General features: G+C 38.4%; 1 protein-coding gene across 1 annotated transcript in view; it reads right to left on the bottom strand.

The window, feature by feature from the left end:
- zdhhc9 (zDHHC palmitoyltransferase 9) overlaps positions 1–21795 on the bottom strand; it is a 29087-nt gene that overhangs the window by 2834 nt on the left and 4458 nt on the right. The window contains exons 2-8 of the mRNA XM_023959015.2: positions 14174–14334; positions 8859–9017; positions 6927–7064; positions 6704–6752; positions 5619–5721; positions 919–1022; positions 746–842 (exon numbers count right to left, since the gene is read on the bottom strand). Coding sequence (XP_023814783.1) covers positions 746–842; positions 919–1022; positions 5619–5721; positions 6704–6752; positions 6927–7064; positions 8859–9017; positions 14174–14334 — 811 coding nt within the window. The remainder of the gene's footprint in view (positions 1–745; positions 843–918; positions 1023–5618; positions 5722–6703; positions 6753–6926; positions 7065–8858; positions 9018–14173; positions 14335–21795) is intronic.

Here is a 21795-nt window from a genome sequence, read left to right on the forward strand (position 1 = left end):
ACTGAAAAAGATGAATCACATAAAAACACATACAGCAAGTGTGTACAAGATCAGTCTGTCCTCACATACAAACATGTTAGCTATGAGACTTAGTCTGCCTCTAAAGCCAGGTACATACCAGGCATATGAGGCATGTTCAAGATCAAACTAAATGCAGGTTCAGCCCATGGTGTCCACAATGGACAAGTAGGGAGGGTCTTCTTCTTCCTTTTTTGCTCTTTACCAGTGCATGTCTGCCACAGACAGTCGCAAGAGGCTTGGTGCAACATGTTGAGGCCGTGGAAATCTCGCAATTTGGCATGAAACTGAAACGGTGTGGCTCTTTAGCGCCCTTGCAATGGCAGATATGGATTAGCTTCATGTCAGGAGAATAGCCTTGGTTTATCTTTATTTGAAAAACAAGCGCAGAGTTCAGGCTCATCGCCATGTCTGGGTCACCAGATTGAACCAGCTACATTCTCAGTTGTTTCACCACGTCACTATGTTAATATGACTCTAACCTATGCAGAAATAAAGAGTAGGTGATAATCAACTAACCTCAGTTAATCTATTATAGGTTAATCAGTACTGTAAACATTTGGAACATTATTTTGATTTGGAAACATTAAAAGAAAAAATCCACCACTGAATGAAGGGAAACGTCATTTTTTTGTTTAAGTACTGTTTAATGTTGCTACTCTGTATTACTCAGTCTTGCAGCCCCGAGGAGGAGCATTTGCTTGAGGAGCCTTCCGTGAGTGCTCACCGTGGTTTGTGGTGCTGGGATGCTGGTGGAAGAAGGAGCAAAACTGGTCAGAGCACTGGACGAATCCTCCGGCATCAGTCCTCTTCTGTCCAACACACTAAACAGAGAGACGAGGCGGTCAGCCCACCTCCAAAACCACATCACTTCAGAGACTGCAGAGCAGTGGCCCTTACCTCGGGTATGCTGGCCCACAAAGAACCTCGCAGCAATTTTTGATGATGTTCTTGTGGCTGTAAGGGTTCTGGACTCTGTTCTTTCCTGACCAAGATCCTTTTATCTAAAAATACACATCAGTTTATTTCACAGAGTTAGTTCTAAAAAAGAATCTCTTTATTTATGTCTTATTTAAAAGACAGAATCCTATTTTTAGAAGTTAACCACACTTGTTGAGATTTTACCTCCTAAAATATACCTTCCCAGGATTTAACAAATCCTGCTTAAAGTCGAATTATGATGGCAAGTGAAACCACAAAAAAGTAGTTGTGAAATTATATGGAAATAATCCTGATGTTTTTTTATTATTTACAGCAAAACATTATGTGAAGCTTTAAAAGTATTTTAGACAATAATTTGCAACTGTGGCTTAAAGTAATGCTTCTTTAAATTTCTGTTTTCAGAGATTAGTTATTATTTTGACTTTATGGAGCATGGAAAATAATTTAAAGCCATGTTGCACACATCTGTGCCTCCTTCAGCTTGGTTTGGAGCAGTTAGTGTCCTCGTGTCAGCTTTAAGAGCCAATTCAAAGCCAGGTTTACATCTTACAATAAAATGAAAGCTGTTTTTATGTTTAGGGCCAAATGCTAAAAGACAAAAAACAAAAATGCCCATGTGTCTAGTAAAGGAATGACTTGATGTCAATGCCACAAAGCAATAAAGCAAAGAGCTTCCACATGCTTGGAAATATTAGTGCTAACTATAGGAAAAGTCGCAAAATTATGACCAAGGTTTACTGGCATTAATATTTGAAATAAAGGCTAGGTTTTTCTGCTTGTGACTGTAAACAGTGGAACAAAATGGAATCGTAGTAAGTTTTATGACCTCTGCATTTTTCAGGATCCAGCATGAACTGAGTGAACCTCCTCTGAGACAGAAAGCATCTCTGGATGAGAATGTAGGTCACAAGCTTCCACAAGGCCCCTCAGTGCTGCATCCCTCCATGCATCTGCAGGGTCGAGTGAGTGAGACACAGCTGAAAGAGCATGTGTCATGCATGAGTCCAGAGTAGCTCAAGGTGTCTTCCTTTGCCTCTCCTCACTACTGTCTTTCCCTTCTCTGCTCCTCTAACGCTCTCTTCCTCTCTGCTGGACTGGTACCTTCTGGCTGTGTTCCCAGCCCCTGCAGGTATCAATGCATCTATTATTAGGTCGATCAGACACTGAAATGGCTGGGCGGACAGCCATCATTTCGGTGCCTGCAGCAACTCTGCAGGTGTACGATGCAAGGTTTCATTACCAATAAAATGAAAGAAAAAAATTAGGCCAGCAGTCTCGCTGGAAAAAAAAGGCTTGTATAAATTAATCATTACAACAAAGCACGAGTGCACTACTTCGCTTTTAGTCATCTAGAAGGCACCAACTCCCATCATCATCGGTGTTCTGCTTCTTATCGGGGAACAGTCAGTCAGATCTGGGTTAGCAAGCCCCTACCACACATAGAGAAAGCTCTGCATGCAAACCTGCCACAAACTCCTCCAACAGAAACATCCAGATGATAATTTGGGGGAAAAAAGGGATTTTTTTTCAATTGGAGAACTTCAAACATCTACAGAGCACACAGGAATTCTTGGCTTCAGATAGAAAAAGTATTCCCTAAAGACCAAATGACCATATTTGAGCTATTTTCAAAACATTCCCAATGGACGCAATTATTATGATTGGGCTGTTTTTAGCCAAAGTAAAAATAAAAAAACAGTGTTGTTTTCTAGGACATAGTTTCTGTAGAGTTGGCAGTAGTTCATTAGAGATTCAACTCAGCGTTTTGGGCGGGACTGTAGGCACAGAGTGAGCCCGACCCCATTCCCCCTCACCCATCTGTTTACATGCTCTCCCACTAGCTCACAGCCCCTCACACTTCAGGCGTAATATTACCGGTACCACAAAAATGGTGAGCAATATTGTAGCTTTCCAACCATACAGTTTTGAGCCAGATACCAGCTCAGATGAGGAAAACAAAGACGTACATGGATCTAGTTATCTTCAAGTGGATGCATCAGAACGGAGCGGGGAGGAGTTTGTGGCCCACCCAGGGTATTTTCTACTAAACAACTATAAGCTTTTTTAAACTGGATTTTTTCATCTGCTCCTGATTTTCAACTATTTGAATAAAGAAATAATCAGAAATGCAATTTTAAGCAGAATTTTCTTAATATTTGTCCTCTATCAACAGAAAAATGCCACAAAGACGTATTAAAAACATTGAAATCACTGTTTTCCTCAGGGTGGGTCTTTAAACTAGAAGATGGACCCCAGACAATTGGAAAATCTCCTCAAACAGTTTGTTAGGTTTATTCTCATTCCAGCCTTGTTGTTTTCTCCATTTCATTTACTTTAGTGTACAATAAGCTTGTTTGGTTGATTTACCAGGCCTCAGTCCTTCAGAACTGAGCCAGGGGAGTTGTCACGGTAACAGCTCTCTGCTCCTAGATAGCTGTCTGATTATAAAATTCACACCCTTCTGAAACATTTTTTCCTTATCACATGTAGTTTTAAACATTTTTCTCCAGCCTCTAGATGCATCACAAGTCTTAGGATAAAATCCCACTGATTTTTATCCTAAGAATGCAGAAAAAGTAAAGTAGCGTCTTGCTGTTGAAAGCTAAACAGAGTTTATTCTTCTGGTACTCATTAAACAGCTTTTGGAGAAACATTTCCATGATCTGAGCTGCAGTTTTAGATGTGGCTCCAGAAAACCTGCAGATGATCATATTTCAATTTCAAGACATGTATGTTTACGCCAAGTAAAGCTGAAGGCTGACTGTGGAGTGTCTCACTTCCCATCCGGCAGAAGGTACACATGCACTCAATGAGGCCAGCTCACATCCAAACAAGGAGGTTGTGTAGACACAACACAGGAACACAGTCGTATCATTACAGCTATGCTCCCAGCAAACGATTGTCAAAGTGACATGAAACATGGCTTCCCCTCTAGGCGGGAAAATCCCCTTTACAAGCTTCAGGAGGCGTGCGCTTGGACTAGAAGGAGCAGCTAACAAGCAGAAAAACTGGAAATGTAAGGAGGTGGAGCTCTAAGAGCCCCTGTTATCATCGCTGCATGGCTAATGCAAATTCTGCGTTGGTGTAAAATCATTACTGGCTCAAGTTATTATCCAGGCAAAGTGGGAAATAAAAAAATGACTTTGAGGATCATAATCTCTGTTTAATTTATGTGGAAGTTGAAAAGAAAAGAGAAAGCACACAAGGAAACTATCATATTTCTGGTGTGACGAGAGTGAACTCTCTTTACAAGGACACTCTTTTCACATCAACAGTAACAGTTTCACTATCTTATTTGGGAGCTGCCCAACTCCTCTAGATCCACCTGTGGCTACCAAGCAGCTCCACGGACGTAATTTGGGTCAAGGACAGCACAGTGGTGTCATAAGGGTGAAGCAAACATTGCTGGGCATCTGCTAGATCAAGGTTTAACCCTGTCAGAACTGGAATTTAAGTTCTATGTCAGTAACCATCAAGTTATACTTGTTATACCGGAGCTGAAATGTTTGTGATTTAGCTAATATTCAGGAGTCAGAAGATTTGCCACTGAAAAAAATGAATCTTGAGAAAGTAAAAAGACCCTTGCTTTGAGAAACATGTCTTATTTTCTGTCTTGCAAGAAAAATGATATTATCAAGAAAGTTTTTCAACAGCATATTCTTAGTTTAAGAAAGCATTTCTAAGTGATAGGCGTTTATTCTTAATTTGTGAATTCTTTTTTTCTGCCAATAGGGTCAGAATTTGTGACTCTTTTCTAAGGGGCCCCTTTTTCAGTGGGTGTGGGAAGAGGTATTTCAAACTGGAAAAACAAGCTACATGAGCAGTCAAAATCAGTATGTTGCAATTTTCTTTTGTTTGTTTTTTTGTTTGTTTTTTGTTCAAGTTAAGCTGCTCTTCTGCTTTAAAGCACAAGGCAATGTGACCATAATACACCTGCATTGGTGTCACTGCCCTGCCCGTTTTGGAAACTAGCAAAAATTGTGTATTGCGTATTAAATAGTTCCCATTCCTCTGAACATGTTTCCAACATTTTGACATTTTTATGCTAGTTTTTGTCTTAACAGGTAGAAGTTGCTGATTGGATGATGTCATCCATTTTACATTTGGCTGCTCAAAATAACAATCTTAGTGGCTGTGCAATAATATGCTGTTGCTTAGACCTAAATGACCTGAATGTTTTTTTAATAAAACTCTGACCGAAACACAGAAAATAGAGAGATTTAATGAGCTGAATTAAAAAGTACATTCAACTTCATTTTTTACTCTTGTGATCTATAAGATCATTTAGAAAAATGCTACCTTTCTCATTTTTACAGACTTGACAATGTGCTTTATATTTTTGTGTCGTGATGAGCAGAAATTAATTGCAACACATGGGAATTTTTTTATCAAGGATTAATAGCAAAATGCTTTTATTTCAGCAACTTGGAACTACTTTAAAATCCTTAGCGGGCTGCAAATTTGTTACAAATAAACACAGTCATTAAAGCCTTGAATAACACTCCTTAACCAAAGTGGCTGCTAAAATTAACCTTTTTTTGTGTGCATGTTTATAAATGACAGAAAACTAGAAGTAGAGAGATTTTAACAGAAAACTGAGAGGATTCAGAAGATTAGAAACTATCTGCACTCATGTATGTTTGATGAGATATACTTACATCCTCATTGGTGGTCTGGTTGAGAGAGATCAGGTAAGTGTGGAAGCCAGTCAATCCCACAACAGACCAGAGCGTAAAGAAACACACCAGAACCTCCAGCACAGTGAGATCCAGTTAAGGAAAACAAAAACATGCGTTTCTAAGCAGCTTAGCCTTTTAAAAAGGGGCTGTTTGCATCTCAAATGTTCGTGTTTTTACCCATTTCTGCTTTTATTTTTATAGGAATTGTTTTGAATTTCTTGAAAGCCAGAAGATTAATGTCAAACACAGAGTTTACCACAAAACACGGTGTTCATGGTTGGATTATATAGTGCTTTCATCTATGAACAAAATGTCAACATGAAATCTGCAAAAGATAGATTTAATTTATAAAACTCACTTTTTTTGGTTGTTGTTCCACAGATAATTGCAATTCCCAACCTAAGTCATTTAAACGTTCCATGAAAGGCTTTTTTTTGCAGCTTTCTCTCACAAAAACTAATTTTAATATTAGTTTTAGAATTTTAATTTTGAAAACATAGCATTGAATACTTATAAAACTGATTAATAGAGAATAAATAGCAGAAAACTGATACCAATTACTTTTGATTTCTTCCTTACATGTTTCTGTTATGCAGTCTGCACATTTGTTTCCGTCTCTTTACAGAAGCTTGATTTTTAAATGTTTGCATTTTTTTTTTTTTTTTTTGGTTTGTTTGTTTGCTGTCACTCTGGTGGTTTGACGTTACTATAAGCAAATCAGAGTTAAATTCAATCAATTTTGAAATTACAAGGATAAAAGAGATCTGTGGCTTTTCTGTTCTGCTCACCCATTAAATGTTGTTTTTCCTGCATAACATATTATTCACACAAAAAATAGGTATTATATAACAGAGCTTTCAGTCAAATAAGATACAATCAGAAGTGATTGAGGCATTAGGGGCAGTAAAGAGCAGTTTTCACCTGAAGTGCCACATAAACCAGAAACCTTTGGACCCAAACAACAAAGAAATGAGCCTGAGCTTTGAGCTTCAACTGCACTGAGGTGAGACGACAGCACAGTGCAAACTGTTTAGTGACAGCTGTCAAACACACTCAAAGGATATGTTCCAGGTGTTTCCTGTAAAGTGTTCAGAAAGCCTTTATCCACTGAACCTGTGTGTGAGAGAACACAGACGAGAAGTCACAACTCTGCATTTATAGGTTTGCTGAGGCCACGCAGACTAACACGACAAACTGGAGTCTCTGTTGAGCTTGAGTCACAGTTCGCTCTTCCTGTTTTGCCACATAGTCTGTAATTGTTATTTTCACAGATAAAGGGATACTCACGCATGACCACGTGGACAATGTCAAAGGCGAATATGTAGATGGTGAGCAGGGAGAGGGAAAGTGTGAACAGGTAGAAGTATCTGTAGTTCCTTTTGCCCACGCAGTTTCCAACCCAAGGACAGTGGTGATCAAAACGGTCTGACAAGGAAAACGAACAATTTTAGAACTCCAGTGGATTAAAAATAGACATGTTTTAGAAAGAGGCCGCTTTCTGTGTCAGCTCCTGCACATCTGTGGTATAAATATAGCAAACACTGCCTCTTCATCTGTTCCTGTTTTATTCCTTTGGAGTAAAGCCCGACTTGAGCAGGGCATAGGGGGAAAGGTCAACTCAGATAAATAATGTACAGAACCAACAAATGTAGACACTAACTAAAATACTGAGCACCATCTTAGTCCTTCTCCTGGAGGAATTAACATAAACGTTGGTAATAAATTTGATCATTCCCACAGGAAGAAACCTGAAAAAGGAATAAAATTTTCACTTAACCTTAAGTTCCTGAGTAAATCCTCTAAAACCTCAGGTGTACAAGAGCTTTTTTCTATTTATGGCTTATAAACAAAACAAAAAAGTTGCCAATTAGGAACTATGCAGTACGGTAATATATATTTTTAAATCAAAGCAGAGACAACTATTGAACATTTTAGAAGGTGACTGTCGACATGAAGGTTCACTGTCACCCCACTATAAGCAGGACTTCCATTATAACAATTGATATAAAAAAAAAAAGTAGAAAGTCCCTTTCTTAAAAATCAACCTTTACCTTCCAGGTAAAAAAATGTTTGATAATCTGTGAATTCTTTTAAGATGCTGTCACTTCTTGATGCTTCTTTCCAGCTTCTGATTCTTATCTCTGTGGATATTTTGGTTGCCAATAATCAAAGTGCAGTGAGATTTAACCATCTATCAATGACAAAAAAAGAAAAGCTGTTTTTCTCTCTCTGGATGGGTACAGGACAGATTCTACATTAGAGCAGTAAAAGCATTGATCCTCTGCCCTAACATGATGCACTACAGCCAGCATCAATATGAAACTGTATCCTCTCTTAAGTGGGATAGCTAGTGATCATGATCCTCGATGTCACAAAACCAAGCAAGGCCTCAAAGTCCATGCATACTGAAATTATAATCATAAAGTTGAATTAAAGAAGAGTGTGTGTGCATTCAGGTCTCCTATTTTAACGCTCACTCCAGCTCTTTAATCAGAGTAACAAAGCATATTTTTTAAACAATTTAAGGCAGAAAGGATTTTAAATACTACTTCAAATGTTTGTTTGTTTTTACTACTGACAGACATTATGATACTCTGTATGATGAATATTCATATTTATTGTAAAGTTCCGCATAGCATAAAGTGCTACAGTATCATTATCTTTTCCTCTGTTATGTCTTTATTTAGGCTGAAAGTAACGGATTGATTAGAAACTCAACTCAACTACGGTAAGTCTTTTGTATACATGTATGTGTATTGTTGCATGTTTAAATCTGTACTTTTGAAAGTGCAGTTGGCCTATGTGTAGAGCGCAGGTGGACACAGACGAGGCAGTGTTTATCATGACTGAGCATTTATTCCTCACTGAGGTGCCTCTGTCTGCTCTCATCTCAGCCATGACTCAAACACATTCCTCGGGCATCAGGAACTTCAATCCCTGCAACACTGCAGAGTTCAGAGATGCTTTTTACAAGCCTTCAAAACAAAAAAAAGCTCCTTCAAAGATTTTTTTATTCAGTTTGTGACTTTCAAGCTTACCTTTGGGTCTATTTATAAGAACTATTTGAATAATTGCATAACTTTGACAAAAAGACATAATTCAAGTTATTCTTTTCTGTCAAACCTCACTCCCTTTTCTATTTCTGTGAATCTTTTTTATTTTTAATGTGCAGCAGTTGTTTTGTTGTCTACGGGCAGGGTATCACATTGAAAGTCGTACCAACGCAGTTGTCACAGATGCTGCAGTGAGACGCTCGTGGCGGGCGGAAGATCTTGCACGTGTAACAGTACTTGAGCTTGACGATCTGGTTGTTGATCTGAACATTACGGATCCGAGGTGGGGGTCGCTGTCCAGCAGGGACGTTCCCATTGGCAGCTTCTACAAAAAAAAGCGATATTGAAAACTGGTTATAGATTACAACAAAATATCAAAGGAAGGATGTCCTGTTGAACTAACCTGCACTTTGGTTTTCTTTTTTTATAATTAATATTTGGCCTTGTGCAATATAGTTCATCAAACACTTAATTTTAGATGGCTTAAGAAGCATTAAGACATCTAAAAGCCAATCTTTAAGCACTTCCATCCTTGACAAAGTTAATAACATGGAGTTTATATAATAATGCATTTATGTAAAGTCCCTGCTGTGCCCCATTTTTTTATTTTTTAAAAGTATTTTGCATCATTAATTTTAGATAGATAGATAGATAGATAGATATAAACTTTATTAATATCCCAAAGGAGAAATTCAGGTGTCCGGTAGCAAAACACACAACCACACACAACAAACAACAGTAAAAAGACAGTTCACAAAATAATATCAGTTCATATCAGGCAGGTTCATTAAACAGCCTGATAGCTGTAGGGACAAATTAGTTCTTAAAGCGCTCTGTCCTGCAGCGCAGTGAAAGGAGCCTATTACTCCGTGTGCTTTTAGTTGTATTTGGGTTTTACCTGAATGCCTCAACACAACCATAGTTCAGATTCAATCCTCAAACAACTCATCACGCAGCTTCTGATCTGAGATTTCCTTTGGAAAGTTCAAATTTTCTTCATTTCTTAATTTTTGTCCAGTTCACTGTATTAAGATCACACGATCTGGCAGAATTTCCACACAGAAAAGCCATAGCTGGGAATTCAACTGACACCTTCTTGGTGTAAATCAACAGTTCTAACTACATCATGATGCAACCTCATCTGAGACTTAAGCGATTATGTTACACTATAGGAGCTGGAAAAAATGCTAACGTTCACAGCGTTGCTGGCTGGGATCTCTCAGGGGAGTTACGGCAGTGCAGATTTCCCAATAACATGCTGCAGTGAGCGGGCACTGTTGTGGAGTTAATGGAAAAGAGCAGGCGTGCTCATTTGATTATCTGGGGATGCATTAAGATAAAAAAAAGATGTGGCGTTTGTGGAAATCAGATCAGTTAGGCTGTGGAAAGTGTTCAGAGAGGACAAGAGCAAATTTTAATGTATCTATATAGTGCATTCGTGATTATTATTAAGCTCTTGGCTCTGTAAAATGTATAATTTCAGCACAAATGAAGCTAACAGATTTATGTATTTTTATTGAACAATTTGCAAGAGGAGGTCCAGAAATGTCTTTGCTAAGTGTAAAAAAATGTTAACATTTCGCAGCAACAAAATGTGGGATTAGTGGCCCTCAGGATACACCAGCGGACAATAAATTCATGACTCATCACTCATAGGAAATGATGTCAGTCCCTCAGGTAGAACGGCTTAATCTGTTATAGCTTTTCTGTGTACTCTAAGAGGTTACATCTTTCCATATTAAGTGTCCCTCTCAGGGGTAGTAACTGTAGGAGGTGACCGATTATTGGGGCTACAGCAGCTTCATCAACATGCTCCTCTTCCATGTTTCAGCAAACTCAATCCTCACAGCAATATTAATGTTACCGTATAACACAGGCATGTCCAAAGTCCAGCCCGTGGGCTAAATGCAGCCCACATTCAAATGTCCTGGCTCCTGTCATAAAATCAATAATATGCAGCCTCTAGCACTTTTTAAAACATGTGTTTATGATTTCTTGATTGTGATTGGCAAAATTACGTCACAAATGAGGCACTGGGCCTTCTTGATCTTCAGAACCTTAAGGGCCAAACAAGAAGAACAGATTTATTTTTATTTTTTTCGTGTTCAAAACCACAGTGGTTTGTACTTCTGAATAGATAACTATTTTCTTTCATTTTCCTTTTCAAGTGATTTGAATTTAAAAGTTTACAGTAAGCATTTATTTTTTTCTAGACAGACATTTTCTTTTTTTTTATTTCTAGTCTCCAAATATGCAATTCACAGTAATTTGAGTAAAAATGTATTTAGATGTATTTCTGTGAATTAATAAAAAAGATCCATTCCTATTACATTTTCATTTAATAGTTCATTGCAATCAATGTTATTCTAAGTTTAAAGAATGCAGGCTGATTCATTGGCCCTCACACATTTTCACCTCACCAAATTTGTCCTTCTTTGCAAAAGCTTTATGCACTCCAGTGAAAAAAGCTCTTAAAGAAATAATAGAACAAACATCAAAGGAGTTTAACTAAGTGGAAAAGAATTTGTTTGGACTCCAATCTAATATAGTGGCTGAAATATAATAAAATCTTTTGTGTTTGGGTCATAACAGCATTCTGACTGTGTACTTGGATGGACAAAGAATGTACGACACCCCACTTTGGTTTTATTTACCACATCTGAAGACATTTCTGTTAGCTCACTATAATCCTGGCAGAATATGATCTATATCTATATATATATATATATATCCCAAAATTTACAAAAATGAGCACATATTTTGGTTGGGTAAAACAAGCCCAAAAGTTGTCGGAGCGAGCTCAGAGATGCAGTTTTTAAGCTGAAGATTCAACAGTTTTGTGTAAACAGCCCACTCCTTTATTGGGCGCAATTTTGATCTTAAACATGAATAAAAAATGAATATAAAATATAAATAGGGGCCAACATGCTTGTGTAACGCGCCACCAAGGAGCTGCTTAAAAAAACACAACAGGAAGTCAAAATGTTGCTCTTCTCCTTTTCTTAATTTGCATTCTGTGGTCCATTAGCTTTTCATGATTTAATTACTAACTAGTCTATTTTGTTTTTACTTCACCAAATTTTTGCTTTGTGTACCTATATGTCTTTTTTTTTAATTTTTCTTGCCATTATGCTATGCTCACACCTCTATGGGCAACACGGATTCAAGCAACAACTTACAATGAAAAGTATGTGAACACGCATAAATGCGTGTTCTGGGCTTCTGCATTCAAAACTCTCACCTTCTTGCGTAGCTATATAAGTTTTTAGGTCAGGTTAAAGGCTCAATGTACATTCACTGCCATTAGACACTTTTTGAAAGTTAAACCAGTTGAACTTTGACCAATCAGGGACTTGGATTTGATAGTGATGTATGGATGACATCCCCTTAAATTCACAGAACCGACAAACATATGAAAATTGATCATGGAATCAATAATTAATAATTGCGGTTTGTGTCTGGATGGAATTATATGACAACAAGTCTTTCATTAATCTGAACAGAGCTGTGAAAGAAAAAGCCTGGAGCAAGATTCACCAGATTTGCACCACTTTGACATTTCACACCAAGCCTCTTCCAACTGTGAGTACATGCGCTAATGTTAAAGAATATTTTATTCCTGCTGTGTTGTTGTTTTTTTCTCTGCCATCTTGAGTTGACCTTGGTTATAAAACTGGTGTTTTATTCATAATATTAATTGAATTTAACACACAAAGAAAAAAAAGGTTCTATTGTTGTCTTTTAAAAACTGGACTTTTACAGATAAACAGACTTGTTCATGCACAGATGAAAATGAACAACCTCAAAAGCAAGAAACATAAGCATAAATAAATGAACAGGAATGGTTGTGCAGCCTGATGATTTGAGGTCCAATACACTGAAAAATTTATTCTTTCTAAATACTTAAATCCAAACTGTTTTTCACCTCATTACACATTCATGGAAGTCACTTCATGCAGACATCTCACCAGATGATGCAACAGCTCACAAATCAAGAGCCACCAGTCCAGTCATTGACTTCACATTTGAATAGGTGCAGATAAAAGACTGGTATGAGTGGTTTTATTAGGCTTGGTAGCAAACAGTAGCTCTGCATACCTAAAGAAGAAGCACTCCTACTTTCAAAAAATGACGCCTGGCCTCCTAAAAACCCAGAAGAATCTGTTTAGCGTACCAGCACCTCTTCAACGGTGCTGGACAAGGGAGCCTTTAAGCCAAGCTCAGTTTCAAAAAGATATGCCTGACATTTTTCTACATTATTGAAACAAATAAGAAGCCTGTGCGGCTGTTTACACTTCCAACACTGATGGACCAATCAAACTGATTATTTAGAGACCTCTTTATGCCTACCCGGTAGGTTAAACAGCAGAAGGTCAATTTTTATATATAAATAAAGTCAGCTTTTAACAAAAAATCCAGTCATCAACTGTATCTGTTGCTCTTTACTGAACAGTGAACAACATTTTTTTCCATAATTTGTTTTCGTTACCATCAGCAAAGAACATATCTTAGGTTATTTACAGTTTTTCTAGTTTGTTGATTTCCTTTTGCAAGGAAACAACCACATACTGTAAAAACAATGGAAGAATCGCTGCATTATGTCACCCATAGAAAATGCCTTACCTCCAGCACATGCTAAATTAGGCAAAAGTCCCGCACCATTGCTTCCTGATACGGGCGCTGCCATGTTGAAACCAGTCGACCGTGATTGGTCCCAGTCGCTCCGAGTCATTGTATCTGACAATGACTCGGAGCGACCAGGACCAATTACTGTCGTCTGGTTTCAACATGGCAGCGCCCGTATCAGGAAGCAATAGTACTTTCTATTTGGGAACACGAGAAGGGAGGGGTTGAGCTGTCCATTGTTTTTACAGACAATGGAAACAACATAAAAAAGTCCAATAGGCCTAATATTTCTATGTATTTAGGAAGTATAATTTTCTTTTCTAATCTACTGCTTTATTTAAAAGTCTAGCCTGACAGATGGCTTGACCACCCATTCGGAGATCAACAGTTTTCCAGAAGGTTGCCCAACACAAGAGGCCTTCAGCTCCTATCTGTCTGCTCAGTTGTTGGACAGGACAATAAATAAATAAATAAATAAATAAGTAAACTTTTCCAGAGAGAAATGACTGATACTTCAAAATCAAATGGATCATCTTCCTGCTGCAACCCGAAAGCATAATGAAATATGATCATGGTAAAAAGGTAATAAAATGAAAATAAGCTAAACGCCAGATTCTATCTCATTTTGACATTCATGCAGTTCTCTTTCCTTGTGTCACTGAGCAAAGGTTTCTTTGTACAGTGACCCACATTCTGCAATGGAAAAAAGTTTTGCAATCAACTTTGATTAAACTGCAGCCCCAAGTCAAGATTATTGATAGAAATTGATCTAAATTTGACAAAAATTGTATTTTTTTTATTATACAACATACCTAAAAGATTTGAAGGAAATAAAGACATGAGGAGTCTAGTTACCAATTTCCATTTCGATGAATGCAGCCTCCTCAGGAAGAGCCCTGGGCAGAACCCCGGGATCACTGAAGCTGGTCCTCAGCAGCATGGCCATAACAAACAGGAAGAGCAGCACAGCAAAGACTGGGATGGCAGGGGACAAATGGACAGCCAGGTATGGACATCTGCAAACCAAGAGGTCAAACTTTGGTCAAAGTCATCTCAGAAGCACAGGTTCTGTGTTACAACAAGCAAGGCAGCCAGATGCTTTTTGGTTCTCAATGACTAAGAAGAGACCGTATACAAGATAGAGAGTGATCATGTGACTCATTGGTTTATATTGGGCTGATTTGCAAGCGATTTTCTAGCTCTGTTGCTGTTGCCATACTGACCAGCAAACGTTACCAAAAATGTCATTGATGGGAACCTGTAATGGGAGCCAGAAATTAGACTATTCTAAAGCTGAGGACCAGTTAGTTTTTGAATAAAAGGCTGCATCTTTATTTTATGAAATTTAGATCACAAAAAAAGAAAAATAAGAAAGTAACAAGGTGCAGCTGTCATGGAAACTAATCATTAAGGCAAAAAAGGTATTTGGAACCACAAGTTAAGTGTCATTATTTGTGCTGTGAGGCCAGATTACTTCCTGGCCTTGCTCCAAATACTTTTTTTTTTTTAAATGGCGCATAAAAATGTTGTAAATATGTTGCCTCTTCATCAGTAACTCTAATACTTCTCTATGGCAACGTTTTCATTCATTTTAAATATGTATTCATGATGCATCATCATTATTTTTTCAAACACAAAATGAAAATAAACACAAGAGTTAAAAATAGACAGATAAAACAAGACATTGTGCTTAAAAAGGAGTGGGTAGAAGAAAAATCTTGTGTGATCCCACCCCTTCTTACAACACCTTATGTTGTGCAAATTTCTATTTACTTTCTTTTTCCTCTAAACATTTACATTGCCTTTTGTATAGCACCTCAGACGTGACATTTGCTTATTTGTTTTTATTGATCATTTCTAACCTTGTAAAGTTTCACCAGTGATATCTTGAAGGTTTTTTGGAATACATGTAAACTTTTGCACTTCAAACACTGATGACTGCTTTTAGCAGTGAAACATTTGCAGTAATTCTTTGTTCAGTGTTTATATTACTTTAAAGAGATGTTGGCTTATTTGATTTAAAATAAAAAAGGTAATATTGCATAATTTTGATGTAGGATTAGTTTTTTTTTATAATTATTGAAGGAATAATAAATGTTGGTTGGAGGGCTCCCATCCATAACATTTGTGCCCCAGAACCTGAAAAAACTCCAGCAGTGCCCCGATCACTGATCAGTTTTTTTAAAACCTAAAGAATCTTCTTACACTGGCATCTCCAGTTTGATTTTTCTGTGTCTTTTTGCTTTGTTTTGTTTCATATCACAATGTGATATGACAGTCTGAACCTCTGGTTACAAAATAAGAAATCTGAAACCTCCAGTGAGATTTGAAAAGCTTTAAGTTTCTACATCACAGCAAGGCACAATGACAGAAGACACAGAAATATGAGAGCTCTCTGTGAGTGTGTCTGTGTGTGCAGGGCACTCTATGACAATTCCATAGATCTTTCTCACTGCTGTTTTGAGCATGAGATCATGCACTCTGAGAGCTGCCCTTCCTTTGGAAAACCTAAACAAAACTGGGCCACACTCCCATGGTCCAGAGGATGAATGAAGGGACATTACCAGAGCACTGTATTCCAGCCCGTTGTGCTCAGAACCAGCAGGGCTCCTTCAGAACCGCTTGCTGCTTAGTGACAGATGTGAGCTGCAGTATAAACTGCTGCGGCAGCCTGCAGCAGCAACAAAGCTCACAGCATGCTCCTATTAATACTTAGAGTGTATTCAGACTGGAAAAATCCTTTGTTCCGAATCAAATCTCCTTAATTTGTTCTGGATCAAGTCCCGAAAATGGGGTTTGGTCTGTATTCAGACTTCCATCAAGCAGACCAAAGTTACAGACATAAGCTTGTAAACAAAACCATGTGACTAAAGATCTCTTCAGTCATTGGGCAGGGACTACGAGAGCGGGTCAAAACAACAAGAGAAAGACGCACTTGCTGCGCTTTACAATTCTTATCAGGACAGTTAACTTGTTAAAACTTTATATTTCAATTATCAGTTTTGAAAGTCGGGAACAGCACTTTTTACTTGTTGCTTTGGTACGGCGGAGGCATGCTGCAAAGCGGTTAATGGCAAGGAGACGTGCCATGTGTGCTTTAACTCAGAGGATGCTAGCTGCAGTGATGAGGAGTCACTTATGTTTATGACACAAAGACTGTCTGGAAAACAGTGAAATGGAATGTGTGTCAAGCTAAAAGTTGTTTAATGAGCCTGTATTCCTTCGATCACATTTCAGGAAGTTTCTGTGTATCGTGTTATGGCATGATTTTCAGAATATATGGCTAAGAAAACTACAAGGTAGTTTTTAAGCTTAAGTTACACCTTGCTAATACTGGGTTGGACCTACTTTTGCCCTCAGAACTGTCTTAATCCTTGGTGGCACAGATTCAACAAGGTACTAGAAACATTCCTCAGAGAGTTTGGCCCATATTGTCATGATATCATCACACAGTTGCTGCAGATTTGTCAGCAGCACATCCATGATGCCAATCTCTCGTTCCACCACATCCCAAAGGGGATCTAATGGGTTAGGATCTGGTGACTGTAGAGGTCATTTGAGTCCATTTTCAAGAAACCAGTCTGAGATGATTCCAGCTCGTTATCCTGCTGGAGGTAGTCATCAGAAGATGGTACAATGTGGTCATAATGGGATGGACATGGTCTGCAACAATACTCAGGTAGGCTGTTGCATTGTAACCATTCTCAATTGGTAATAAGGGGCCTATAATGTGCCACAAAAATCCCCCATTTCATGACACTTCCAGCACCAGCCTGAACCATTGATACAAGGCGGGATAGATCCATGCTTTCATGTTGTTGACGCCAAATTTTAACTCTACCATCTGAATGTGGCAGCAGAAATAGAGACTTATTAGACCAGGCAACGGTTTTCCAATTTTCTATTGTCCAATTTCGGTGAGCCTGTGTGAATTGTAGCCTCAGTTTCCTGTTCTTAGCTGACAGGAGTGGCACCCGGTGAGTTGCTGCCATGTGACTGGGTGATTAGAAATGGGCATTCATGAGCAGTTGGACAGGTGTACCCAATACAGTGGCCAGTAAGTAAAGATCCAAGCGTTTCATTAATGCTTTTAGTCATTAACACAGAGCCTATGTCTATCAGGAGAAATTCTTTGGCCAATGGTCTAAAATAAAGTTGCCCCTGTTACGATAAGTGAGAAATTCCTCAATCTTAAGTTTGTGATCAACCTGATTGTGTTTTTTTTTTTTCATTTCTATACCACAGACACTTCCATCTTTTAGCAACAACTGTGCTCAGTCTCGTTATGGCTCACTCTTGTCAAACACACAGCTGAAAGGATGTTTGAAAGAGCAGGCTGAGTAAACAAGTGCCAGTCAGCACGGCATAAAAGAGAACAAAGTCTATCAGGAACAGGTATATCAGCATGCCTGCACAATACTGACATCCAGAAAACAGCAGTGTGCCTGGCTGGAGGAGTTTTTCTGCTCCGTCTACCGTTCTTCTTACTAATGAAAACGAGGCGCAGAGCTCAGATCGATAGGAGTTTCCACTGTAAAGCTGCTGCTTCGGTGGCTGCAGAAACAGCGCAGAGCAGGTCTCAGGCAGAGGAAACGAGGCCCGTCCATGGAAGCAATTCTCATAATCACTGGAAGGTTTTGGAGCCACACTATCATCACTTCCCATCAAACTCCCCCAATGGTCACATCCTTCCTGGGGGTGAACCATTTCCTCTGCTGGTTAAGGAGGGATGCTGTGTTTAAAAATAGCTTTAAAAAATAAAGCTGGATTTAAGCAGTCTCTGTGTTACAAGAAAAAATATTCTCATCCAAAGGGAAATCAGATAAAACTCACTCATGCTTTTCTTTCTGTCTAGCTTTTCTTTGTTTTTAAAGAGCTGTTTGCCTGAATAATCTGCTGGCCTGCACTTGTAAAATTTTCCTCAATAAATGAGTTGTATCTCCTCTTTGTGCCCATTTTAAGATTGGTGGAGAGGTTTGGGCTTAGATCTTGTTAGCTGGGATCATTACACTCATTTCCTGGATTTTTTTTCAGAATCTTTTAAGTTGTTGACTTGCAGATTTTCTGTAGGGCTGAACATTTAACAAAAAAATCATTCTAATTTGATTTTACCATTACCTTAAAATCAATGTTCATTATTTTATAATAAAGCCGCTTATAAACCAATTCTGACATAGTTCACCTAAAACACAATACTCACTTTTAATTTAATAGATAATGAACTTGAATGACCAGGACATAGGTGTGAAGCTACGTTCACACCACCCTTGGCAATGCGCGTTTAAGTGGCAACTTTAATTAAAAGTCTATGTGAATGGACAGAAACACGCATTTCAGGCTTTCACATTCAAAACTCTCGTGTTCACGCATAGCTACACAAGTTTCTACAACTGTTTGCAGGGCTCTAAGTACAAAACGGACGGCCCTTGAACGCATGTTGCCAGTTGAATCAGGTAGAACTTTAATCAATCAGGGACTATGATTTGGTGGTGACATATGGATTGAATCCCCTTTAATTTGATAAAATTGCCAACTGTTTGAAAATTGATCATGAAGTAGAAATTAATAACTGTGGTTTGTGCAGCACTTTCAACATTTCCCACCAAGCCTCTTCCAACTGTAGGTGGCAGACATGCACTAGTAAACAGTAGAATAAGAAAAAAGAAGCCCGTCCCTGCTTGTCCAGTGTGAACACCTGAGGTATACTTGCATTCAGAAACCCGTGTTGAGCGCCTTCTATAACACGCTCACATTGTTATTCCTTCAATGAAAGAAAACAAAAGGTTTAATATTAAATACTGACCATCAGACATTGATGAAAAGGAACACATGTTGGAACATTTAGGCATAAGGGATATCAGCAAAAATAATACAATTATTATAAACTCTTTCAAATCCTCCACTTTTCCTTGTAGCAGAGAACTGACAGCATAGTAAAAGGATATGGAGTTCAATAAGGATGATTTACACTAAACCCAGAAATTTGATGATTCTTCTGTTGTGCAAATTGTGCCCGATCAACCTCACGGTTTAAAATCTGCTGTCCATTTCTGTTTTTCCTTCTTATGCAACATTTAAATGCCATTTGAGAGGCGGAGCATTAAAGCCAGGGGTCACGGACCTTCCGTTGGGATTAAAGCTTTGATCACAGCTGTTGCATCAAAGAATATTCTTGGGGGTAAAAGCAGAACCAGTGTTTTAATAATATGATCAAAGAAACATCAGTCACTTTTTATTTCCTAGAGAGGAGCATCTTTTTCAGATCAGGCAAGCAGAACGTGAACATATGAAGCGCCCATCCCTGCATGGAACAGGATGTGGGTGAACATGCACTCTCCTCCTGGCAGGGAAGCTTCCAGAGAACAAAACACAAGGATTGCTGTTACTGTAAATGGAGCATGTACTCTGCGCTGAGCATAAATCATGTTATTGCTCATTTAGCCTCAGTTGGATACTGCCCCCTGATTGGTTGAGGAGGTAGACAGGGTGGGGTCGGATGCTAATAGATCGGATGTGAGATCTCCTCAGACCGCAGCAGCTCTCTCTCTGCAGGCCCAACTTCTCAATTCTGCAGCATCTTTACAATAGAGGACAAGAGCATGTTTGACTGAACGCATCACCTTCTGCATGGAAGCAGCATAAGCACTGATTAGCATGATCATCCATCTCACAACATGCACATATGCTTTGCCAGGTACCCTGCTGTGGACAGACAGATGACACAATGCCTCTCCAGGTTTTGGTTTCTTTATCCCAACTTTATATCTGGCTTTTAAGATACAAATACAAACATGGTGGGTAAAAAGCATTCCTAACTGATCCAGGTGTCATTAACTAAAAAATAAACCCTTACATATAGAAACATGTGAAAACCGTCTCTATGCCGGTTGACAGAAGGATTAAGGGATCAGTGAAAGCTGCAGGACAACAGCAGGGCTGGGCACACCTACACAGTGACATTGTTTTAAATAGACTTTGCATTCGTCGGCTCCGCACTGCTTGCCCACAGTTTGAAGCTCATAGAGTTTGACTTACATCAGCTACGGACAGCTGGAAATACAGTAGAGATGTGAGCTCTGCTGCTAATGCTGCAATGCATCAAGCAGTACAGCTGCACATGTGAGGACCGAAGTGTGAAGGTCTGCTCAGTGTTAAAGTGCAAAGACAACACTTTTTTATGTATTTTGAAATAAAAATCTTACCATAGTTTTTTTACATGTATATTAAACATGATCTAAAATAAACTCCATATTTTTTTTAAATAATTTGCAATTGAGCCCCCACCCCATCCCAAATGACCTTGTTTTGATTTGACACATTTACTTTGCAGGATGTTATGAAGCCATTATGTCTGGAGGTTACTAGTAACTAATTTTACTGACTTTAGCAAACCAAACACGCTGCAGATGGGAAGACAGCAGCACACAGAAGGGCGGGTTGTTACTCTATTGGCTTGGTGCATTTTCTAAGTGTGTCTATTGTGCTGCTCTGAAAAAGCAAAAAGTCTTAATATGCTCAAGAAGTGTGATTTTTTTTTTATTAATGTGGGGAATAGCAGAAACATCGCAGTAGTACATAAACTCAAAATAAAGCATCATTTTGTATCAAGCTGGTTCCTAAAAGTAGGGAGTGTTTTCAATTGCTAGCAGTCTGCTGAAAAAAAAAGGTGAGTCACTTCTGTATTTTAAACCAAAAAAATGAAAGCATAAAGCTGCGAGTGATAAGGGCATGATACAGGGCTCAGTTTTAAACATAGAATTTTGGCATCCCTATGTCTAAAATTTCTAAAATACTTTAGACAAAAAATCAAAATCATGAAAATGTGTTACGGGAATTGTGTTCATTTCCTGAAACCCTCTTTTCTTGGTAAATCGACAGATCCGTACTTTTACTTTAAGTCTAAAAAAAAGAAACATTCCTGCATACAATACTTTCTGTGCCTTTTTTTGAAATGGAAATATTTTGGAATTTGATATGACTTAATCAACAAGAGGACAACTGACAGAATATTACATTTTTGAGCATTAACTTAAAAAAAAGGAGTACCGGTATGCTTTTACTTTTACAATATAGTGTCTTTCTGTGACGATGTTAAGCATCTAGTTGACATGACTGTTTGTAGCAGCACCTTTAAACTTTCACTTTGCTGTATTACAGACTCCTTTAGCCCCTCAGCTGTGCTCCTCCGCCAAAACTGGACAAAGATGACATTTAAATTTGGGACAATTCAACTCCTGCAAGCCTGGTATATGTTTGACTATCAGCTTTCAGGGAAGATAAAAAATATCTTCTGCACATAAATACGGCTGTAAAAAACACATCTCTGATGACAAACTTTGCATAAATATTGCATCCAGTCGGACGACAACCGTCTGAGTGTTCTGGGGAATCAACATCCAGGCACAATGAACATGTGTCAAAGACCCATTTCATGGAAAAATTGTGTTTTTGCTGTTTTTACCATCATCTCGTGGCCT

This window comes from Oryzias latipes, chromosome 10, assembly GCF_053564925.1.
Source record: "Oryzias latipes strain Hd-rR chromosome 10, Olatipes_Hd-rR_3.1".
Taxonomy (NCBI): domain Eukaryota; kingdom Metazoa; phylum Chordata; class Actinopteri; order Beloniformes; family Adrianichthyidae; genus Oryzias; species Oryzias latipes.